This window comes from Chrysemys picta, chromosome 13 (assembly GCF_011386835.1).
Source record: "Chrysemys picta bellii isolate R12L10 chromosome 13, ASM1138683v2, whole genome shotgun sequence".
Classification (NCBI taxonomy): Eukaryota; Metazoa; Chordata; order Testudines; family Emydidae; genus Chrysemys; species Chrysemys picta.
The window spans coordinates 24,931,498-24,956,237 of NC_088803.1; the positions used below are offsets into that span (position 1 = coordinate 24,931,498).

The following is a 24,740-nucleotide window of genomic DNA, read 5'->3' on the forward strand; positions in this document are numbered from 1 at the left end:
ATGAGGACTGCTGTGGGGGTCAGACAGTGGCTATGCAGTCTCCCCATATCCCCTGTCTCCTGACCTGGCCCGACAGGCACTGAAGGGAAAGAGCCTGCCTTCTTCACCCTAGCTGACCGGGATCTGCTGCTCTGTTCTAGTGCCATAGTGCCCTCTGGTGGGCAAAAAGCAGAACTGAAGCAACTTTTCCAGAAGAAGCTTTTTTTTTCTATGCAAAAAATTAAAAATATGCGCAGCTTGTTAATTGTGTGTGCAGTGGTGCAAAATTCCCCCAGGAGTAATTGAATTCAACTGACTTTTTCTCTCAAATGTGTGTTAGTTGTAGTTGTGAAATTGGTGTAAACAAAAAACGAGTTCTAATCAACCTGGATAAAAATCCTTTCCCCTCTGTCATTTCTCACTTTCAGCCTCATTCCATCTGAGAATGCTATTAGTTTGTCTATAAAGTTCCAGGATAGACAAAACCTGAACTTCTAATGCAGAAAAGCATAAAGTTATTAAAAATAAAAGTTATAAATCTATTTTTTCTTTGCAAGTTCAGGTCACCTTTAAACAGCTACTTGTGTTCCCCTAGAGCAGGGGTGGGCAAACTGCAGGCCACATCCGGCCTCCCAGCTGTTTTAATCTGGCCCTTGAGCTCCCACTGGGGAGCTAGATCTGGGGCTTGCCCCGCTGCGGCGCTCCAGAATGGGGAGCAAGGTCGGGGCCGCTCCATGTGGCTCTCAGAAGCAGAGGCATATCCCCCGTCTCTGTCTCCTATGCGTAGGGGCAGCCGGGGGCCTCCGCTCTGCATACTGCCCCCACCCCGGAGCGCCCTCCCACCCCCTGAACTCCTCATTTCTGGCCCCACCCCCGAGCCTTCACCCCCTCCCGCTGCAGTGCTGGGCGATCATATTTCCCAAAGAGAAAATGGGACACTCCGAACCTCTTGCCCAAGGCGTCCCCTCCTTCTCTCCCCAGCACCCCTCCCCTCCCCAAGACTGTCATCCGTCACTGGAACCCTGAGGAGGGCCCCCTCAGGATGCTGTCACCTGTCACTGGAACTTTGCAGGGGCCCCTGTTGCTGGAACCCTGCCAGGCTGCCAGCTCCAGAGTCCCACAGCCCCTGGGGCTGAAGCAGAGAATGTCATGGGGGTTTCTGGAAGTGACTTCCATGACCTCCGTGACCTAAATGTAGCCTTAATCATAGCAGAACAGGCGCTCATCTGATCGAGGAGGGAGTCAGAAGATCCAAAAAAAGAATTAGGAAGACTTTGTGGGGTTGCAGAATGTTGCCCTGTGCCAGATTAGAGAGATTGTGGACAAGGGAGGTGTTCCTCACATAACTTGTGTAATTTTGACTTTCATTAATTTTAGGGGTATCAAGCAATCAAAAAAATTAATTGTGCGATTAAACAATAAAATACCATTTATTTAAATATTTTTGGATATTTTCTACATTCTCAAATTATATTTCAATTGCAACACAGAATACAAAGTGTACAATGCTCACTATATTTTTAGTACAAATATTTGCCTTGTAAAAAACAAAATAAATAGTATTTTTCAATTCATCTAATACAAGTAGAATTATGTAAAAAAAAAAAAAAAAAAAATAAAAAAACTGCATTCAAAAATAAAACAATGTAAAACTTTAGGGCCTACAAATCCACTCAGTGCTCGAACAAGTTCGGTTACAATTTTCAGGAGATAATGCTGCCTACTTCTTGTTTACAATGTCACCTGAAAGTGAGAACAGGCGTTCACGTGGCACTGCTGTAGCCAGTGTCACAAGTTATTTACATGCCAGATGTGCTAAATATTCATGCTTCAACCACCATTATAGAGGACATGCGGCCATGCTGATGACGGGTTCTGCTCGATAACAATCCAAAGCAAAGCGGACCGATGCATGTTCATTTTCATCATCTGATTCAGATGCCACCAGCAGAAGGATGATTTTCTTTTTTGCTGGTTCGGGTTCTGTAGTTTCCACATTGGAATGTTGCTCTATTAAGATTTCTGAAAGCATGCTCCACACCTCATCGATTTTGGACGATACTTCAGATTCTTAAACCTTGGGTCGAGTGCTGTAGCTGTTTTTAGAAATCTCACATCAGTACCTTTTTGCATTTTGTGAACTCTACTGTGACATGTGCTGGGTCATTGTCTGAGACTGCCATAACCTGAAATATATGGCAGAAAGCAGGTAAAACAGAACAGGAGACACATAATTCTCCCCCAAGGAGTTCAGTCACCCCAAAAAAAAAAATTATTAATTAAATTTAACGAGCTTCTGTCACGGAGTCCCTGGGCAATGCTCTGGAACTGCTCCCCACAAAGCCAGTCAGGACTTTGGGGAGCCTCCTCTCCCTTGGAGCAGACTGTCTTCAGGGCAAGAAGCTCACACGGCTTCACCTCCTGGGAGCATTCAGCATATGCTCCTCCGTGCGCTTCCCACAGCGAGTCTGCCCAGGCGGCATCCTGGGGAAGCCAAAGGGTTCTGCACCCCCCACTTCGCAGTCAGATGTGACTCTCAGCCAGCCAGTAAAACAGAGGTTTATTAGATGATAAAATAGAGCTTGTAGGTACGGCGGCGAACAGGACCCCTTGGCCGGGTCTAGGGTTACCATACGTCCGGATTTTCCCGGATATGTCCGGCTTTTGGGGCTCCAAATCCCCGTCCGGGGGGAAATCCCAAAAAGCCGGACATGTCTGGGAAAATCGGGACATGCCGGCGGCAGTGCTGGGCTGGGGGCCGGCGGGGGGGCCAGCGGGGCCGAGCGCCGGGGGTGCCGGCGGCCCGCAGGGCCGAGCGCTGGCGGAGCCGGGGGGGGGGGGGGTGCTCCTCGGCCGGGGGGTGCTGAGCGGGCCGGCGGGGCTGGGGGTGCTGAGCGGGCCAGGGGTGTTCGGCCGGGGGCCGGCAGGGCCAGGGGGTGCTCGGCCGGGGACCGGCAGTGCTGGGCGGGCCGGGGGTGCTCGGCACCCCAGGGCCCGAGCCGACCCAGGCTGGAAACGCCGGGGGGGCCAGCCTGGGCCGCGCCTCCTTCCCCCCACACACCCCCTTACCTGCTTCAGGCTTCCCGCGAATCAAATGTTCGCGGGAAGCAGGGGAGGGGCCGGGGCCCGGTAGAGTGTCCTCCTTTTGGAGGCTCAAAATATGGTAACCCTACCGGGTCCATTATGGGGTTCAGAGAGCCGGACACCCACGTCTGCCCTCACTCCTAGTCCCCAGGTAGCGCCAACTCTCCAACCCCCTCCAGCCCTTCCTTCTCTTGGCTTTGTCTCTTTTGTGGGCCAGGAGGTCACCTGATCTCTTTGTTCACCTTCAGCTATTTCCTTGCGGGGGGGAAGGGGCCCTGGCCATTTGTTGCCAGGAAGACAGAATGTCAGTGATTTATGCACACTGGCCTTTCCCTACCACCTAGAGACTTAAGAAATGCATAGGGGAAACTGAGGCACCCACACAGTATTCAGAGGAAACATTAAGAACAGTCCCACTTCGTCACAGCATCATCAGCATGGAAGCATGTCCACTGGAATGGTGGCCAAGCATGAAGGGCATACAAATGTTTAGCATATTTGACATGTAAATACTTTGCAACGCCGACTATAAAAGTGCCATGCGAATGACTGTTCTCGCTTTTGTGACATTATAAATAAGCAGGCAGCAGTATCTCCCATAAATGTAAACAAACTTGTTTGTCTTAGTGATTGGCTGAACAAGAAGTAGGATTGAGTGGACTTGTAGGCTCTAAGGTTTTACATTGTTCTGTTTTTGAGTGCAGTTATGTAACAAAATCGATAGTTGTAAGTTACACTTTCACAATCGTTTGCATTACAGTATTTGAGGTGAATTGAAAGATGCTATTTCTTTTGTTTATCATTTTTACAGTGCAACTCTTTGTAATCAAAAGTAATAATATACAGTGAGCACTGTACACTTTGTCTTCTGTGTTGTAATAAAAATCAATGTATTTGAAAATGTAGAAAAACATCCCAAAATAATTGCAATTGGTATTCTATTGTTTAACAGTGCGATTAATTTTTTTAATCACAATTAATTTTTTGAGTTAATCATGTGAGTTAACTGCGATTAATCGACATCCGCAACAGTGTTGGGGCCAGGGGTGGGGTGCTTCTCCCCCGGCCGCGGCAAGTCCAGGCTGGGTTGGGGGAGGGGCGCCTCTCCCCGGCTGCAGCAGGTCCTGGGCTGGGGCCGGCGGGGAGAAGCCTCTCTCCCTGCCTGAGCGCCTGCGCGGTGCTTAATAGGCTACTGTGTGGCCTCACAGCTTAGAGGGAATTTAGGTTCTGACCATATTTTTTACGTGAGGAAAGAATGGAACTCTAGTCATAAAACAAACAAGTAAAGTCCCGTATTATGGGATAGAAGTCTTACCTTTTCTCCTCTTTTTTTTTCCTGGTAGAAGGAAGTGCAGTGTTAAAGAACTGTTCAACTTCTGCTGGACACTCTTTGTTTACACCAAGGGTAAGCTGTTTTCATTAGCTACCTGCATTGTACACATTTTGAGTGATTAACTTTGTGGTTTTATTTGATGTGATGTGCTGTCTTTTAAAGGTAATTTCCGTATGATTGGAGATGATTTAGTAAATTCCTATCATTTGCTTCTGTGCTGCCTGGACCTGATTTTTGCAAATGCCCTTTTGTACCCAGATAGGAGAGAGTTGCTAAATCCATCATTCAAAGGTACGTTGGTGTTTGCATTTGAAAGACATTTTTTCTTGTTAGTTCTTTTTGAAATATAATTGATCATAGCTGACCTTTTTTGTTTTTTCCAGGTTTACCAGCAGACTTTCACACTGCTGAAGTCAAGGCCTCTGAAGAGCCTCCGTGCATCATTGCCACACTTTGTGAACTACATGATGGACTTATGGTAGAAGCCAAAGGAATAAAGGAACACTACTTTAAACCATACATTTCAAAGCTCTTTGATAGGAAGGTACATACTAATAACTTAAGAGTTTATAAAATGGTAGCATAAAACTGGGTGATTGGGCAACAAAATGGCAGATGAAATTCAGTGGTGATAAATGCAAAGTAATGCACATTGGAAAACATAATCCCAATTATACATATAAAATGGTGGGGGCTAAATTAGCTGTTGCCACTCAAGAAAGATCTTGGAGTCATTGTGGATAGTTCTCTGAAAATATCCACTCAATATGCAGCAGCAGTCAAAAAAGCTAACCGAATGTTGGGAAGCATTAAGAAAGAGAGATAAGACAGAAAATATCAGATTGCCTCTATATAAATTTATGGTATGCCCACATCTTGAATGCTGCGTGCAGATGTGGTCGGTTCAGCTCAAAAAAAGATATATTGGAATTGGAAAAGATTCAGAAAAGGGCAACAAAAATATTTAGAGGTATGGAACAGCTTCCATATGAGGAGATATTAATAAGACTGGACTTTACAGCCTGGAAAAGATACAACTAAGAGGGATCTGACAGAGGTCTATAAAATCATGACTGGTGTGGAGAAAGTAAATAAGGAAGTGTTATTTACTCTTCCTAACACAAGAACTAGGGGTCACCAAATGAAATTAATAGGCAGCAGGTTTAAAACAAATGAAAGGAAGTATTTCTTCACATGACGCACAGTCAACCTGTAGAACTCTTTGCCAGAGGATGTTGTGAAGGCCAAGACTACAGCAGGGTTCAAAAAAGAACTGGATAAATTCAATGGCTATTAGCCAGGATGGGCAGGGATGGTGTCCCGAGCCTCTATTTGCCAGAAGCTGGGAATGGGCAACAGGGAGTGGATCACTTGATGATTACCTATTCTACTCATTCCCTCTGAAGCACCTGGCATTGGCTACTGTCGGAAAACAGGATACTAGGCTAGATGGACCTTTGGTCTGATCCAGTGAGGCCATTCTTACGTTCTTAAAATGGTAGTATCCATACTTTATATGGTCCTTATACATAAACAAAGGAGTGCAAGTGGGGATATAATGTAGAGGCAAATGGACACAGTGATTGGCACAGGTTTTGGTAGTTGGGCATTTTGGCAGAAGTGGGTATTTTTGTTTAAACTTTATTCTTCTATGAAGGAGAGAGATTAGTCAGGGTTGTGGAGGTTTTGTTGTTTTGTTTCCCCAGTTATACACTAGCAGAGAACTGCCTTCTCCTCTTGATTCTGAAACTCCATTATGTGGACTGGCTAAGGTCCTGTCTATACTGGGAGCAGAACAGTGCTAGTGACAACAGTGTTTAAATATACCAGCAGGATTCTAGCATTGTGATCATTCTGGACAGGAACTTTCTGACTGAGAATTATGTGAGAACTATGTTATAAAACAATTTTATACGCTCCCTATGGGGATGGTTGGTAGCATAGTTCTATGGCTAGGATCTAGCAAAACATTGTGAGAGTGAGGAGCCTTATACTGCTGAGATGTCGTCTATACAACAAATTCATTCTCACTGGTCTTGTGCAGCAAAAATCCAGAGAATGATTTTGATCCTAATCATCTGCATTACAATTAAACTATCATGCTTCCACTCTTCTGGAATTGAACAGGTTTTGGATTTACTACTTTTTAAAAATTGCATTACATGTAATCTTATTTTTCAACTCTCTTGTTTCCAGATTTTAAAAGGAGACTGTCTCTTGGATTTTTGCAGCTTTGCAGATAACAAGTAAGTGCTGGATGACGATCTTAATCAATGATAAAGTTAAGCCATTTATACATGCAAGAAACATTTCAGCTCTGCTCCACAGCTGTTTCATTTTCCAGTGGGAGCAGAGCTTAACTCACTTGCTCCAATACTTACTGGAAACCAAGTCTTGGAGGGTCACTAGCGGCAAGAGAGGCCAAGGAGACCAGGCCCTGCAGTGGGCCCAAGGGAATCAGGATAGGGCAGTGGCTCTCAACCCGTGGCCCATGGTCCACTTACGGTCCAATCACCACACAGCTGCAGCCCATGTGACATCCTCAGGGCCATACAGGTAGTATATTGTGTGGATGCGGCCCACATAACACACACAGAACTGCATATGCGACCCACAGTGGTAAATAGGTTGAGAACCATTAGGCTGTGGTGTTAGAAAAAGGGGAGTCAAGTCATTCATTAGCATGTGCACTATTACTGATATTGGTTAGTTTCCAATCACGGAATGCTATTACTAAAATTAATAAATGTTTTGACTATTCATTGCTTTCAACTGTATAGACTAATTCCATTGGCTAGTTTGTCTGGGTTCTTTAACAGCTTAACTCTTAATAAATGCAGTATGGCTTCTTTTTCAGCAAAGCATTGAATAAGGAGTATGAAGAGTATGTTTTATCAGTGGGTGACTTTGATGAGAGGGTTTTCTTAGGAGCAGATGCAGAAGAAGAAATTGGAACTCCCCGAAAGTTTGCTGTTGACATGCCAGTGGGGAAAACAACAACAAGAGCTCATGTGGAGTGTCATCTTCAGCAGCATTTTGAAAAGGTAATGTAACCTGTCTATTTCACTATTATTATTTACATATGCAGGTTTCAATTCACACTGTTTGTCAGAAATGGGAAAAATACATTTTACGTGTAACCCAAGAATATTGTTCATTATATCTATCTGCTCTGCTTCTCCCTCCCTCCCTCCCTCCCTTCCAGGCTTGGCGCGCCAATCAGCTGTTTGGCCTGCAAGCCTGGAAGAGGGGTGGGGGAAGGGAGCGGCCGCAGCAGCGCGCTCAAGGGAGGAGGCGGAGATGAGCTGGAACAGGGAGCGGTTCCTCTGTGCCCCCCCGTTACTTGCTGTGGCCCTCCCCGGGGCCCCCCACGCCCCAGCTCACCTCCGTTCCGCCTCCTCCCACGAGTGCGCCGCAGCTCCGCTTCTCCCCCCTCCCTCCCAGGCTTGCCATGCCAATCAGCTGTTTGGCGCGGCAAGCCTGAGAGGGAGGAGAAGCGGAGCTGAGCAGCATGCTCGTGGGAGGAGGAGGAGGCAGAGCGGAGGTGAGCTGGGGTGGGGAGTGGTTCCTCTGCGCCCCATCTTGCTGCGGCCCCCCTGCCCCAGCTCACCTCCGCTCCGCCTCCTCCCACGAGTGTGCCGCAGCTCCGCTTCTCCTCTCTCCCAGGCTTGCACGCCGCTGCTCCACTTCTCCCTCCCTCCCAAGCTTGGCGGCGAGTCTGGGAGGGAGGAGAAGTGGAGCTGCAGCGCGCTCGTGGGAGGAGGCAGAACAGAGGTGAGCTGGGGCGGGGGGACCCCGGGGAGTGCTGCAGCAAGTAACGGGTGGGCGCAGAATTCGGATATAACGAGGTAAAGCAGCCCAGTCCCCCAGAGCGCTGCTTTACCACGTTCTATCCAAATTCACGTTCTATAGGACCGCATTATATTGGGGTAGAGGTGTATCTTAAACTGGTGTTTGAGATGGGAATGGGAAAAATATTTTCAGTGGTCACTTTAAAAGGGCAAAATAAGAATTAGCTGTCAGAAAGCTGGGGTATACTGGGTAGTTGTAGCCAGGATATTAGAGAGACAAGGTGGGTGAGGTAATATCTTTTATTGGACCAATTTCTGTTAGTGAGAGAGAGAAGCTTTCAAGCCACACAGAGCTCTTCTTCAGGTCTGGGAAAGGTATTCCGAGAGTTACAGCTAAATGCAAGGTGGAACAGATTGTTTGTTTAGCATAAGTAGTAAGTACATATTCTAAGGGACCATTCAACCCACAGAACACCATCTCTGGGAGAAACCATGGCACCAGTGCCCATCACACGTACACTAAACGACACCCAAACATCATCAGTTTGTAAAGACTACCTGTCACTGAAGCTGAATTATCTGTACTCTCTAAGGGACTGAACTTCTGCCCCACCACAGTACCTGATACCATCCTAACATGGAGAACTAGAAGAGTTGTTCTGCCATCCCTGCATCACATAATTCTTCCACAACAGTGACGACACCACCCACAGTTACCACATTCCCACCGACAATCATAAGAAAAAATAATCCTCTGACTAGACATCACAGAGCAGTTGAACCCACACTCTTGATCATTACATTGATTGCTTCAGGAAAAAAATTGACTATAAAATCCTTAACAAACATCATATCCACCATAATCTCTCCACTGCCTAGAGGACAGCCATACAATCACTGAAATCTAACCACAAGATAGTGATCAAACCAGCAGACAAAGAGGGTGCCGTTGTACTCAAACATGATGACTTCGTTAATGAGGCCAACCATCAACTCTCCAACACCACTTACTATAAGGAACTCAAAGATGACCCCACGCCACAGTTTATCCAGGAACTTAAGGATATCATCAAACCCCCCCCCAACAACTCCAAGAGAAAATCTACAAACTCATCCGCATGAACCCACCCCAGGGACCTTCTACATGCTTCCCAAGATAGACAAACAAGGGATCCCAGGCAGATCCCTCATATCTGGCCAAGGCACTCTAACTGAAGGAATATTGGTACTCCCAGAAATCATCCTCAAACCACCCCCACACAAAGGGCCAGCTTTCTCCAGGATACCAATGACTTACTCCACAAACACTGCAATATTAACAACCTCCCTCAGAACACCATTCTTGCCAACACTGATGTCACTTCTCTATACACCAACATCTATCACAATGACAGCGTAGCTGCCTGCTTCTGATATTTACAAGACAATAGACAACCCTCTCATCCTTTTCATCCATACCCATAACATTTACATTCAACAAACATTTAGCCCAAACCATGGGAGCAGCCATGGGTATTAGGATGGCTCCCCAATATGCCAACCTCTTCATGAAGAATTATTTCTGGAAAAATGCACCATGAAACCAATGGTATACTTGAGATACATCAATGATATTTCCATCCTCTGAGGGAGTTTAAGCTGTCTGTCCATAGATTTTCCCCATAACTTCAACCACCACCACCATACATTAAACTCTTTCTGGGACACTTCCACACTAGCATCAACTTCCTGGGAACCACAATCAGCTTCAGCAGTGAAACTGTATAGAGAAACATATACAAGAAACCCACCACACCTACCTTTATAGATTTAGTAACCACCCAGAACACACCAAAGAATCTGTTGTCTACAGCCAGATTCCAAGGAGAAAGTCTGGAGTATACACCTTAACACACTTAACTGTCTTCACCAAACAAGGACACTCGACCAGAGAAGTAGATCACATCATGGAACGGGCCACCTAAATACTCGGAGAACCTGCTTCAATGCAGAAATAAAAACCCCTCCAACTGCACACCCCTAGTTGTTGCCTACCATCCCACTGGAACCTATATGGATGGGGTGTCATCAAACAGTTACAACCCATACTTGATGGGGACCCCATCCTGCAAAGAAATCTTGCCTGAACCCCCAATTCTGGCGTTCAAACAACCCCCAACCTTGCTAAGCTCATCATAAGCAGGCTTGCCACAGATCAGGACACACCAACTCTAAGCAGCACCAGACCTTGACAAAACAACAGATGCATAACCTGCAGACATATCTCCACTGCTACAGTGATCAACACCCCCACACACACCTTTCAAGATCCATGGATCTTACACGTGCTTATCACAACATGTGGTATAGCTCATCCAGTGCACAAAATGCCCCAATAACAACTATGTGGGTGAAGCCAGACAATCACTATGCTCTCAAATGATCTCATACAGGAAAATGATAAAAGACAAAAACACCCTATCTCCTGTGGGTGAACACTTTCCCAAACTGATCACTCTGACGTATCAGTCCTCATCCTCAAGGAAACCTGCATGATACTTTCAAAAGACGAGCCTGGGAGCTTAAATTCATAACTGCTGCACACTAAAAATCATGGACTGAACAGAGACATTGGATTTATGGCTTATTACTAGGGCCCTACCAAATTCACAGCCATGAAAAACGCATCATGGACCATGAAATCTGACCTCCCCCTGTGAAACCTGGTCTTGTGTGTGCTTTTACTCTGTACTATACAGATTTCATGGGGGAGAGGGTCATTTCTCAAATTGGGGGCTCTGATCTAAAAGGGAGTTAGAGGGAGGGTGGCAGTATTGCCACCCTTACTTCTGTGCTGCCTTCAGAGCTGGGTGGCCAGAGAGCACTGGCTGTTGGCCGGGTGCCCAGCTCTGACGATGGTGCCCCACCAGCAGCAGTGCAGAAGTAAGGGTGGCAATACCATATCAGGCCACCCTTACTTCTGCGCTGCTGCCTTCAGAGCTGAACGGCCAGAGAGTGGCAGCTGCTGACTGAGGGCCCAGCTCTGCAGGCAGCAGCACAGAAGTAAGGGTGGCAATACCATATCAGGCCATCCTTACTTCTGCGCTGCTGTTGGCAGTGGCTCTGCCTTCAGAGCTGGGCTCTCAGCCAGCAGCCACTGTTCTCCATCTGCCCAGCTCTCAGGCAGTGCCACCACCAGCAGTTGCGCAGAAGAGAAGCAGAAACAGTACCACCTACAATAACATTGCGATACCCCCTCCCTCCCAAAATTCCTTTTTGGGTTAGGATCCCTACAATTACAACACGTGACATTTCAGATTTAAATAGCTGAAAAAGTGAAATTTTTAAAGTCCTTTGACTGTGAAATTGACGAAAATGGACTGTGAATTTGGTAGGGCCCTACTTATTATAACAATCTGTAACCAGTGACCCCCTCTTTTTGTCCTATGACTGCAGAGGGGCCACTCTGCTTTGAATGGTCCCTTAATACAGTGGTTCTCAAACTTATTTGACCACTCTCCCCTTCTTTGTGTCTGTAATAGTTCATGTTCCTCCTCCCTGCCGCCACACTGTACATATACCGATTAAAAAAAAAAAAATCAACATGCAACTCTTACTAAATGTTAAAAACAGTAAGGCATTTATTCAAACAGCCATTTAAGTATATAGTAATGTAAATTTTTAGTGATATACTGCTTACTGGCATCACACTGTTGTTACTAGTGTGATGGGTGCGCCTGTTTTTTGGAGCAGAACAATTCCATGTTGGGTTGGATGCTTGAGACAGCTATCTGGAGATCTCCTTGTACCTGAAGATGAGATCATTGTTAGTTTTTAATGTACAGTAAAGTAGTTCAGAAAAGTTTTGGCTTCTTTGTTTTTCACTTGAGTTGGGGTGTTTTTTTTCCTGTTGCACAAATGAGCCAATGATCCATTGTAATAAGAGGAGAAGCAAAACTGCGATTGTGGTTGATGCTTACAATTAAATGAGCATACCACGTTGTAGCAAACAGATTAATGTACAGATGGCAACAACTTTTATATAGTGCTATGCAAGCTTAGCAGAAATCCGTCAAACTGCACAGCGCGATCTGAGGACTTGATATGTCTGGAGGAATCAGCTTTGTTAGTTATTCATTGCTGTGGGTAAAATGTGTGCAGTAAGGGTTTTGTTTTGTTTGTTTTTGTTTTTCCCCCCACTAAAACGTCTCACACCCATCCCCTCTAGAATACATTCTGGCCCCTCTGGTACGCCCACCAGTTTGAGAACCTCTGCCTTAATATATGCTAACTACTTATGATAAACAATCTGTTCCACCTTGCATTTAGCTGTGACTCTCAGACCTGAAGAAGGAACTGTGTGTTGTTCAAAAGCTGCTTTCTATCACCAACAGAAGTTGGTAGAATAAAAGATATTACCTCACCCATCTTGTCTCTCTGAAGGATGGTGTGTCAATTATAGTTGATGAGTGATACTAGTTTCATGCTGCTTAGACAGTTTCAAAAATAAGTTGGAAACAGGCGAAAAAGAATTGTTCCTAGAAGCAAGCACTGGTACAGATCAGTTTTGTAAAATCATTCTTCAAAACAGTGTGAAGCTATTGGGTTTTATATTTGACATTTAGTGAGTGAGTGAGTGTGCAGTGATTTCAACTCACTTTGCCCATTTTGAACTTTTAAATTTTCATAGCACTGCAGATCCTTTCTTATGCTTTCTGCTTACTTATAAATTGTGACTTTGAACGCTCTGGCTAACCCTGATCCTTCCAATCTTTCTGAAAAGTAGCCATCTTAATATTACAAAAAGTAATATTTTCTTACATTATTCATATCTTGAATTTTGGAAATGGAAAATATAATCAATACAGTCCAGGGCTGTGCTCCAGCCACTTTGCACCACTCCATTGGTATTAAGTAGCTTTCAAATAGATGGATCCATCCCTCAGAGGATCTCTTTGCACATAAGGGGATCCTCAGGTGGTATAGCAGCTTTAGTGCCATTTCAGTGGCTGGTGTGGAAGATGACATAGGTGGGGCTCCTTCATGCTGTGATGATTCACAGCTACTATAAGGAGGTTGCAGGCATGTGGTGCAGGCTAGAGCAGCCTTCAGGCTGGTTTAACTTGGACTGGGAGACTTGCACTGAGCAGTCCTGTGACTGGTAGTGAATTGGGCACCTTTGGAAGTGGATGGGGAATCTCCCTCATCTGTGTCAAATGCTCCTTGATCGCAGCTGGGAATCTGCCCAAAATATTGCTAATATCAAATAGCTTGTTTCTTAAAATTAGGTTAATTCACTTCTAAAGGAAGTTCAGTCTTCTGAATGGGAAACTTTTGTGCTAAGGAGTGAACTGGGGTCTGTAGATAATGGAGTGAGGCAAGGATAGAATAGGGGAAGTGTTTTTCCATGAAGGAGAGTAGAGGCAGTGTCTGAAAGTGGCTTTCAGTGGGCAGTGTGAAAAAGATTGGTTGTTTATATATAACTTTGCAGTGTTTACAAATACTGCTTCAGCTTTCTTTGGATGTCATTGCTTCACTTGAAATATTAGTAAATTTTGTAAAATATATGCATAATTTAAACCCAAATGAGGTTCATGCAGAGAAGAGCTTTGGAACTGAATTGTAATTGCAGCATGTATGATAAATATATTAGATTAAAAGGGGAGGTTGATTATACAATAGTTCTGTGGCATCAGGTAATTATGGTTACGCATTGCAGTGGTCTTGCTTTTACCATTTGTCAGTGTTTAAGTGATCTTAAACCTCTTGTTTATGTTTTTAAGACGTTTAAGTCTTGTATTTTATTGATTTCTCTCTCTGCTTAAACTTCTGACTTTTAATTTGGGGATTTCATTAGGTTTGTAATTTGTTAGAGAACTTGCCCTTAAAAACACTTTACTTTAAATCTCAGCCTATTTTTTGGTAGTGACTGTAGTGTGGGCATACTCATTTTCCCTGTGGTTTGTGGTGTACCTGTGAGTTTTGTGAATGACTTTGCAGTTCATGTCTCAAAACATCTGTAGAAACATAATCTTTGATGATAAACTTATTTTCTATCTTACTTGGCAGAAAAGATCATTTGCACCTTCTACACCACTGACAGGAAGGAGATACCTGAGAGAGAAGGAAGCGGTAATCACTCCTGTTGCTTCAGCAACACAAAGTGTGAGCCGGTTACAGAGCATTGTGGCTGGGTTGAAAAATGCACCAAGTGAACAGCTTATAGCTATCTTTGAGTAAGCATGTCACTTACCCCTACTTTCATTACAAAAGGTGATCCCTCTCTTCAGACTTGGTTTTGTTAGGCTACTACATTTTTACTCCATACTCAAGTCTTTTTAAAGGGTTTTATGAGGGTTGCTGGGGAAAAAGACCAACCTGTCTTCTTAGTGTTTCCATTTGAAAGGCCTTATTGTGAGGAACTAAACCTTTTATTTCTTAATGAATCTGTGCTTCTGGAAAAGTACGGCTTTTAAAAAAACCTCATTACTTACTGTTAGATTAATAGGCCAAATTTTTTTTTACTCGTCAGCTAATCATAATTTGTTCATTTGTTTTTTATTGACACTGTTGGTATAACAAGTTTGACCAAAAAAAATCTATTTCTTAACAAAAGCAAATTTGGACAAATTAAATCCTAGTCTGATAGAAGTCACCTACCAAGGAAGAGAGTAGTGTATGACAGTCTTGTCTGCCGACTAAAGAGGCAGTTACAGTCTTCTTTTAAGTGCAAGTTGTGAAAGTGAGTAGAACGCAGCCTAGAGCCTGCCATTAGTCTTCAGCATTCAGCTCCTCCAATGCACTTTAGTCTAATTTTATATATTTATGGATTATAAAGTTAGAAGGGACCATTATGATCATCTAGTCTGACCCCCTTTATAACACAGCTCATGGGACTTCTCTGAGTTAATTCCTGTTTGACTAGGGCATATCCTTTTGAAAAACATCCGTTCTTGACTTAAAAATTTCCAGTGATGGAGAATCCACCACAACCCTTGTAAATTGTTTCAAGATCTGCCCCTTATTTTGTGTTTGAATAGCTTAAGTTTGCAGCCATTGGATCTTGTTATACCTTTGTCTGCTAGGAAGAAGAGCTTTCTATATGAAATTTCTGTTCCCCATGTAGGTACTTTATATATAGTGTTCAGGTCACCTCAGATCTTCTTTGATCATCTAAACAGGTTGAGCTCTTTGAGTCTGTCACTGTAAGGCATGTTTTCTCATCCTGTCTCATTGCTGTTCTCACTGAACTCTCTCCTATATTCAACATTCTTCATGTTGAGGACACCAGAAATGGACACAGTATTCCAGTAGTAGTTGCACCAGTACCAACTAAAGAGATTATATAACCTCTCTACTTCTACTTGATATTCCCATTTATACATCCAATAATTTCAGTAGCCCTTTTGATCATAGTGTCGCACTGGGAGTTCATTGGCTGATTATCCACTGTGACATTCCCCTTTTCCTCTCCCCCACCCTTTGAGTCACTGCTCTGGGTCTCAAAGTCACATTCCCAGGCTCAGACATCTTGTTTGACACCATTCCTTGGGACATGGGACACCACCGGCTAGCTGTCTTAGAACCTGAGAACCTCCTGAACCCCCCAGTTGCTTACATCTGCAGCCCCAGAGTTCCACCAAGGCTGTGGACTCCCTGGGCTTCTAGTTTGTTTCTGAAGGGGTTAAAGGAAAGGAAGGAACTCAGCCTTAACAGAGGAAGCTTAGCCATAGTGATTTTACTCTTAAAACATTTGAGAAATTCAGATCTTTAAAACTGACAAGCTCTGAGCCCTTTGCCCTGTTCAGACTCGCAGAAGGGGTGAAATCTGAAGTTTGATTTCTGGCTGGGCACAGTCTCTCCTGCGAGCCCTTATGTGGTAATTATCAGCCTCCCTGCACACAGCTGCATCCACTCTTAAATAAGGCCTCTGTCACTGTCTCCAAAAGCTGGGAATGGGCGAGAGGGGATGGATCGCTTGATGATTACCTGTTCTGTTCATTCCCTCTGAAGCACCTGGCATTGGCCACTGTCAGAAGACAGGATACTGGGCTAGATGAACCTTTGATCTGACCCAGTATGGCCGTTCTTGTGTTCTGTGCAATATGCTCAAACTGTGAAACTCTGTCTCCACCAGTGATGGTCCTTCAGTGAGCAAACATTTTTTTTGTGCCTGGGTTAGCTCTCTAGAATGCAGAACAAGGCTGCCTTTGGGCAAGTCCAGACTTGTGCAACCATAGTGCCAATGTTTCAAAACATATCACAAAATAGAATTCCTAATTTCATTGTCACATAATTAAATCCATTATATTCTTCTATTCCTAAATAGACTGTCTAGGCTAGGGGAACATTCTAATTGTATCATAATCGATTGGGCTCCTGAAAGGTAAATTATTGGTAGCCCAAGTTATCCCTGGTGCAAATATTATATGGATATCAAAGTACTGAGGCGATATACTCTGACTAGTATTACTTTCTATCCATTTCCTCCTTTTTTTTAAATTTGAATGAATAAGTTTCTTCTGTCTCTTCCTCCTTTCTCCCTCCCCTCCCCTCCGCCCCCCATAAAAAAAAAAAATCAGTTTTGGTCTTAATTGTGTGGTAGCAATTTGCATAATTTAAAATAATTTATAAAATCCTCCCACAATCTGTGTCTGGATGCTCAGAGTTATTACATAGTAATTTAATACTGTTAAGATAATATAAAAGTAGAAATAATGTAAGGTTAAAAAGAAACAAAAGTCCATTATTATTTCTAAAGAGGGGAGCTAGTGCACTGCTCTGAAGAACAGAATTCAGTTTATATAAGCACATTCTTTATCAAGCACTACTCATGTACAAAAATAATAATGGAGTTAGTCAGGGCTTGTCTACATAGGGAGTAATGCACACTATGGGGGTGAGATTCCTAAAGTACCCTGATGTGTTGCGGATTAATTGGTCTGTGCCTGCTGATGCACACTAAAGTTCTTAGAACACTTTAACATAGTAAGCTCTAGTACTTTACTACATTAAAGTGCACTGGGAAGTCTTTAGTGTGCACCAGCAGGGTCTACTCAGAGCAGTTAATCGACAATAATTAGTGCCCTTTAGAAATCACACCTCCATAGTGTGCATTACTCCACTGTGTAGACAAGCCCTCCGTCTTCTCAAACTATCAAATCCTATATGGCCTTTAAAAAATATTGTACTGCTACTCTTTGTTCTGGAACACATGTTGCATCTTTTCTTTGTGTACAATAGGTCAGTAACCATTAAACAGAATGTTGTACATAACAGAATGAAATAAGGCAAGGTTACAGTTCAGAATCGGACTTGCAAGTAATAGTATTAAAACCCACAGACTATCTCTTTTTCTGGTTAGCTTGTAAACCTTTTTGAATGAGTGCTGTCCAGAGTGTAAAATACATCACAGGATGGGACATTGGTTGCCAAGAGGAAAGCTTGGTGAAATGAATCCTATCGGGGGGCTTTTTTATGTTTCTGTAATATACAAATGAGGTTTCTCTCTGGGTCCTGCTATAGGTCTTGTGTACGCAACCCTATGGAAAGCATCATGAATCGAGTTAAAGAAATAGGTGAGGCTTTCTGTCGGAGTTATACTCGGTCAACAGATGACCAGCCAGGATCTCACATAGGTAGGAATATGTGAAATGCATAGAATGTTTCAGCATATTGAAGTGCATCGCTTGTGTATCAAAGGCGACACGTTTATGGGAAGAAAAAATGCTTCGGCTGATTCTTCATGTACTTAGTAAAATGAACGATTGGTGTAGATGAAAACTGACTTTTCAATGGAGGGGCAACTCACTGCATAGAAATGTACTAATATTACTCCAGCTCCTCATTGATTGGGCCAGGCTGATCAAAATTTTGAAGAGATAAATGTCCTTATAATGTGGTTTCTGGGACATTTCATCCATACATCAATCCCAACTCCATGGAGGTGAAGGTGCCTTCAGTACAAGTCCTATTGAGACATTTATAAGATAGTAAGAATATTGCATTAAAAAGTTTACTTTAATAAATAAGGGATGCCTTAGTAAAGGCAATAATAACTTTAAAAATATTGAACCACTACTCATTGGTTCAAAACTTGTTGCATCTTTTCATTGCAACAGGTCAATAACTACCAAACAGGACATTGTACAGAGTTGAATGAAACCATGCAAGGTTATACAGTAACTCCTCACTTAACGTTGTCCCCGGTTAACGGTGTTTCGTCATTATGTCGCTGATCTATTAGAGAACAGGCTCTTTTAAAGTTGCGCAATGCTCCCTTATAATGTTGTTTGGCAGCCGCCTGCTTTGTCCACTGCTTGCAGGAAGAGCAGCTGTTGAAGCTAGCTGGTGGGGGCTTGGAACTAGGGTGGGCCGGCAGCCCCCTTATCAGCTCCCCTAAGTTCCCTGTGCGGCAGCCGCCCAGCAGGCTATCAATTGCTGGGCAGTTCAGGTGTCCCTCCACCCACTGCCATGTCTCTCAAACACGCCACCCCCCCCAGCACTTTGGAAAGTGGAGGGAGTGGTGAGCTCCACCGGGATAGTGTGGGTTCATCATCATGTTCAGTTTCCACAGGGAATGTTTGCAGCCACTGCCATGCTTCTATTGTCTCTTCTCCCTCCGTTCATACTGCCTTGTAGAGTGAGAGGCTACATTAACAACAATGTGTTAATCCTTGAGGGCTCAGTCGAGTGCTAGTTCATCATTTAGCAGCAAGGCATTCCCTGGGAAATATCCCACCCTCTGACTCCACCACCTCAATCAAGCTTCGCAATCATCATTGCTATGTACAGTATTAAATTGTTTAAAACTTATACTCTGTGTGTATATGTGTGTGTGTATGTATATATAATTATACATAGTCTTTTGTCTGGTGAAAAAAAATTCCCTGGAACCTAACTCCCCCCATTTACATTAATTCTTATGGGGAAATTGGATTCGCTTAACATCGTTTTGTTTAATGTAGCATTTTTCAGGAACATAACTACAATGTCAAGTGAGGAGTTACTGTAGTTCAAAATAGGACTTGAAAGAAATTGTATTGAAACTCTTAATAAGAGACTATAAATCTGCCTAAGAAGTGGGAAAAAAAGTTTCTTAATTAAATGAACTTTCCTGTATGGGTGTTAATGCAATTCATTACATATTTGAAATTCAGAAGACTTTTACAAAACTGGAGTGGAGACCTTACACATAAACATTCCTAAAGTTTGAACATCTAAAGAGTATGAAATATGTTAATTGCATGTAAGGTTTGTTTCACATAGCATTACTAAAGACATTCAGAGTAGTATTTCCTCTAAGCTTACAGCACACGTGTGTTTCTGTTATGGAAAGTAAAATACTGGTTAACTTAATCAAGATTGTTTATTCATCCCCTCCTCCTCCTCTCCCCTCCCAACTGCTGACTTGGAATACGAGCTTTCAGCAATGTTTGGTTTCAATTGCAGATTTTGCTGTTAACAGACTAAAACTGGCAGAGATTTTGTATTATAAAATTTTGGAGACGATAGTGGTACAAGAAACACGAAGATTGCATGGGAAGGACATGACAGTAAGTAGAGAACTGGAACAGAAGAGCCTCTTCTTCTTTAAGTTCACCCTTGTGAATACTTTCAGAAAAATTATGTATTTGGGTCAATCCACACAGCTCCCATTTAAATCAATCTGAGGGTAGAATTGGTTCCTTGTCTATTGACTAGCTAATTGCGGATTGATGGGCTCAATTTTCCAGTTTAATATTAATTTAATTCCTTAAATGAGATTATTTCAAGAATTTGACCCAGTTGTAGTTTCTTGAGAGCTCAATATTTGTTCAGTACTACTAGTCTTTCAACTAACATAGTTCCTTCCTTATATTTTCTTATGGCTGTGTACTAAATCCTACACACTCTGCTGTATTACAACTAGGGATGTAAATATCGTTTTAAAAGTTAACCATTTAAATGATTAAAATTATATCGGTTAACCGATTAAAGGGAGAGGGGCTCTGATTAAAGGGAAGGTTGCTCTGGCCGGCCGGCCGACTTGGCTTAGGACTGGGGCTAACAGTTAGGGTGAGTAAATGGGTAAGACTAATGCTTACCAGTTAACTGTTTAATATTTTACATCCCTAATTACAACAAAGGTGAAATCTTACCTGATTTTAAATCAAAAACTGGATCGTCAAGTAATTTGAACTGATAAAGAAAAGTGACTTGCAAATATTTCTCTCCAAGATTGTTTTTCTTCAATATGTTATGCTTCTCTCCTGCATCTCAAATGATTCCTTTCATCTGCATTTAATACTGATATCTCCTTTTTTCCTAACTCATATGTGTCTGATATGTGATATATACCTGTCACGGAGTCACTGGGCGATGCTCTGGAACTACTCCATACAAAGCCAGTCAGGACTCTGGGGGAGCATGCCTCCTCTCTCTTGAGCATACTGTCTCTAGGGCAAGAAGCTTACACAGCTTCAACCTTCCTGGGTCTGACCTCGTAGCATTCAGCATCCCCTTTTCACACCGTACGCTTCCCACAGCGAGTTCGCACAGGCGGGGCTCCTGGGGAAGCCAGAGGGCCCTGCACCCCAACTCCGCAATCAGACGTGACTCTCAGCCAGCCAGTAAAACAGAAGGTTTATTAAATGACAGGAACGCGGTCTAAAACAGAGATTGTAGGTACAGAGAACAGGACCCCTCAATTAGGTCCATCTTGGGGGTAGGGAGCCCAGACCCCAGTTCTGGGACTCCCTCCGTTTCCCCAGCCAGCTCTAAACTGAAACTCTCCAGCCACTCCACTGGCCTTTGTCTCTTTTCCTCGGCCAAAGGCACCTGGTCGCACCCTCCTCCTGGGTCTCAGATTACACAGGTGCAAATAGTAGGACAGTCTCACCTGCCTCCAGGGCCTCAGCAAAATCACACACCCAATTTCCACCACCTAAGTATTGGTGCAGTACACAGGGAAACTAAGGTACACACAGAACTAAGGTACACACACAATTAGTATAGGACTGTAAGACTCACATAACAAGATGCAACATAACAAAATGAATAAAACCCCACTTCATCAGAATACCTGAATAGACTAGCCTTTGACGATAATAACTATATATGAAGGTGCCTACAACTGCTAATTGTCTTTGCCTATATTGTCTTTTAGAACATAGATGCTGGGCAAGGCATTTTTGTTCTCCTCTTTCTTCTTCAAGAAAATGCCTGTATTGCTTTTCAGTAACAGCTAGCACACCTTGCATTCTGCTTTAACCCCTGGGGAGCAGGCTTTTATCCTTTTACCCACAGTATCAAAGCAGCTTTACTGTCATTGGCACTGTAGGTCTGCTTCCCCTTCGACTTGCATTATTACTGATAAACAACTATAAAACCAGCCTTTACCATTTGAAACTTTCCGAAAAGCGGGAAATAATGGAAAGGGCAAAAGAAACAGTAATTGATCTTTCAGGGAACAAATATGTAAAGTAGTTGAACATAGTACGATACTTAAGTATACCATTGGAAGTTTCCTTTTTGTAGCTTAAACTGTCATAATTTAGCAAGATGCTAGTTGTAATATAATTGATTTATCTGCTATTCTTTCTCCAGTGTGTCAGCACCTGTACTACTTATAAGTCAGCAAATCTGTCTGTAAAGAGTGGAACAGACAGGTTAAATGACATGATAAATTGGACAGGGTTCACAGAAGAGCCACAAGAATGATTAATGGATTACCAAACATAGAATCATAGGACTGGAAGGGACCTTGCGAGGTCATCTAGTCCAGTCCCCTGCACTTATGGCAAGACTAAGTATTATCTAGACCATCCCTGACAGGTTTTTGTCTAACCTGCTCTTAAAAATCTCCAATGATGGAGATTCCACAACCTCCCTAGGCAATTTATTCCAGTGCTTAACCACCCTGACAGTTAGGAAGTTTTTCCTAATGTCCAACCTACATCTCCTTGCTGCAATTTAAGCCCATTTTTTCTTGTCCTATCCTCAGAGATTAAGAAAAACAGTTTTTCTCCCTCCTCGTTAACAACCTTTTATGTACTTGAAAACTGTTATCATGTCCCCTGTCTTCTCTTTTCCAGACTAAACAAACCCAATTTGTTTAATCTTCCCTCATAGGTAATGTTTTCTAGACCTTTAATCATTTTTGTGCCTTTATAGTGATAGACTCAAGGAGCTCAATCTGTTTATTTTAACAAAGAAGGTTAAAGGGTGACTTGATTAGTCTAGAAGTACCTACATTGGGGAACAGGTATTTGATAATGGGATCCTCAGTCTAACAGACACAAGTATAGCATGATCCAATGTCTGGAAGTTGAAGCTAGACAAATTCAGACTGGGAATACGGGGTACATTTTTCAAAGTGAGGGTAATCAACCATTGGAACAATTTACCAAGCATCGTGGTGGATTCTCCATCCCTGACAATTTTTAAATCAAGATGGAATGTTTTTCTAAAAGATCTGCTCTAGGAATTATTTTGGCAAAGTTCTCTGGCTTTTGTTATACAAGAGATCAGACTAGATGATCACAAGGCCTTCTGGCCTTGGAATCTATGTCCTTTGTCTCTTGACTTCTTTTTCAGTGCTCCCTCTTCTGTAACTTTTTCCATATCCCAAATCTTAATTCAATTAAGTTTTAATTAATGGATAGTAAATTCAGGGTATGGTTTAAAACAAAACTTAAATTCTTATTCTATGTTTTTTTAATGCAGGCCTTAGCAGATCAAATCATCATACTTCATCTAGTGTGGATAGAGTTTGTGTGTGTGTGGCAAGGAGAATGCTGCTCTTTCTCAGTAGTTCAGTCTCTCTAGTATCATTTAAGAAAATATATTTGAGTAACTCCTTAATGATGTGGCTGAAAACCATTTCTACGTCCTATCTAGGCTCTCTTGGAGCAAGATATTTTCCATCGTTCCCTGATAGCATGTTGTTTGGAGATTGTGCTATTTGCATATAGCTCACTGCGAACTTTCCCTTGGATTATCGAGGTTCTTGATCTCCAACCATTCTATTTTTATAAGGTAAGCATAAACGTCATGTTCAAATACTTGGATCTGAATTATTATAAACTTTTAAAGTACCTCTATTTTGTATTAGATTCACAGTCCTAGAAGCCCTCTATTCCTAAATTAGGTATAGTAGAGGGGCTAGTGCAGACCTGTAGCATATGTGCTATTTTACTCTAAGGCTGCCCTTGAATATACTACCAAGAATTGACATCTGTTATCCAACATATGTAATTCTTGTGACACCATTTCCCCTGTAATGTAAAGGAATAAAGCACTTGTGCTTTATTGTGCATGGTTTGTATACTTCATTTAATTGTAACATGCTGTCAGTCAATTTTCGATTTAACGAATGATTTGCAAACCTGACTTACTACTGTGGTTGGTCGAATAGTGGAATAAAATATTGTTAGACTATATTTGACCAGTATTTCTACCAGTACTCAAATGTACTAAATATTTCACCAGTTATAGAACTGGTCACATACCACAAAAACCTGAGGGAAATTCTTCAACTAATACTGTTAAAATACTTCAAAATAATATATTTGTTGAGTACTGTTTGATCAGTCCTTCTTGTTACATCCCTGTTTTGTTAAATCTTTTTTTCCCTTCCTGTCTTTACTTAACTTTCTTTCCTGTAACAGAGCACTGTCTTCTCTTCTTGTTCCCCACTTCCTCCTTTTTGTCACCTTTATTCTTCCCCTTCTCCCCCACAAATTCTGTACCTTTCTTCTTTACTAACTTACCTTATCTCAGTCTCTCTGTCTTTTGGCCTTTCTCACAGACATACCAATACCTAGGCATCTAGTGAAAATGTCCAGGCCCTAATAGTCAGAGGTCTAACCAGCCAGTTAAGATGTGGGGGCCCTGCTGTTCAGGAGCAATACCCAAGATAGAATCCAGCCTTTGAGAAACCAAGAGGGTGTTGAGACTCCAGCCACAGTGCTGTTCCTGGACCCTCACTGAGGACCCCAGCCTTTCTCGTCAGTATGGTATATTAAGTATATCTCCCTGCCCGCTCTCCTTTTCCCATCCCAAAGCCTCTGTTTCTGACCTTCCATAGCCTCCTGGCTGTTGACGTTTGGAGGCTGGAGTGTGTCTGCTACTCTTTCACTTCCTCAGCTTTTGGGTAGCTGCAAGAGTAGAGTAGTAGAAACATTCCCCTAGCCTTCATTTGAGTCCCTTTCCTCAGGCAATAGCCCCAATGTGTGTGCCTCTGCTGTTGCTTGCAGTTCTTCTTCAAGTGATTGCACATGTCCATTCCGATTTAGGTGTGCGAGTGCCCCGAGCACAGCTGTCGAAGATTTTTCCCCTAGTGGTATCCATAGCCTCGGTGCCGGCGCCCCCTGCTGTTGCGCGCTCATAGCGCCATTATAAACGCAATTACTTCGGCAAGGAGGGTTTTGGAGAGCCGAGCCCTCACAGCAGAGTCACCATATACAGTTTTCTTAAAGATAAGGTACAGCTGCGGCTGCACCCAAAATTCCTCACAAAGGTTGTGTCCCAATTCCACTACAACCAGGCTATCTTTCTACCGGTCTTCTACCCTAAGCCTCACATAAATAGGG

General features: G+C 43.0%; 1 protein-coding gene across 11 annotated transcripts in view; it reads left to right on the forward strand.

The window, feature by feature from the left end:
• The window catches only part of RBL1 (RB transcriptional corepressor like 1), a 79,783-nt gene that overhangs the window by 15,105 nt on the left and 39,938 nt on the right, over nt 1-24,740 (forward strand). For 10 of the 11 annotated variants that reach the window (XM_065565667.1, XM_065565665.1, XM_065565664.1 and 7 more), the window contains 9 exons: nt 4,407-4,468; nt 4,559-4,687; nt 4,780-4,940; nt 6,593-6,642; nt 7,254-7,440; nt 14,236-14,402; nt 17,692-17,804; nt 19,618-19,721; nt 23,047-23,184. In XM_065565667.1, the coding sequence (XP_065421739.1) occupies nt 4,407-4,468; nt 4,559-4,687; nt 4,780-4,940; nt 6,593-6,642; nt 7,254-7,440; nt 14,236-14,402; nt 17,692-17,804; nt 19,618-19,721; nt 23,047-23,184 (1,111 nt within the window). Of the gene's footprint in view, nt 1-4,406; nt 4,469-4,558; nt 4,688-4,779; nt 4,941-6,592; nt 6,643-7,253; nt 7,441-14,235; nt 14,403-17,691; nt 17,805-19,617; nt 19,722-23,046; nt 23,185-24,740 lie in introns of those variants that run through there. The other variant, XM_024105114.3, reaches the window with a different exon arrangement.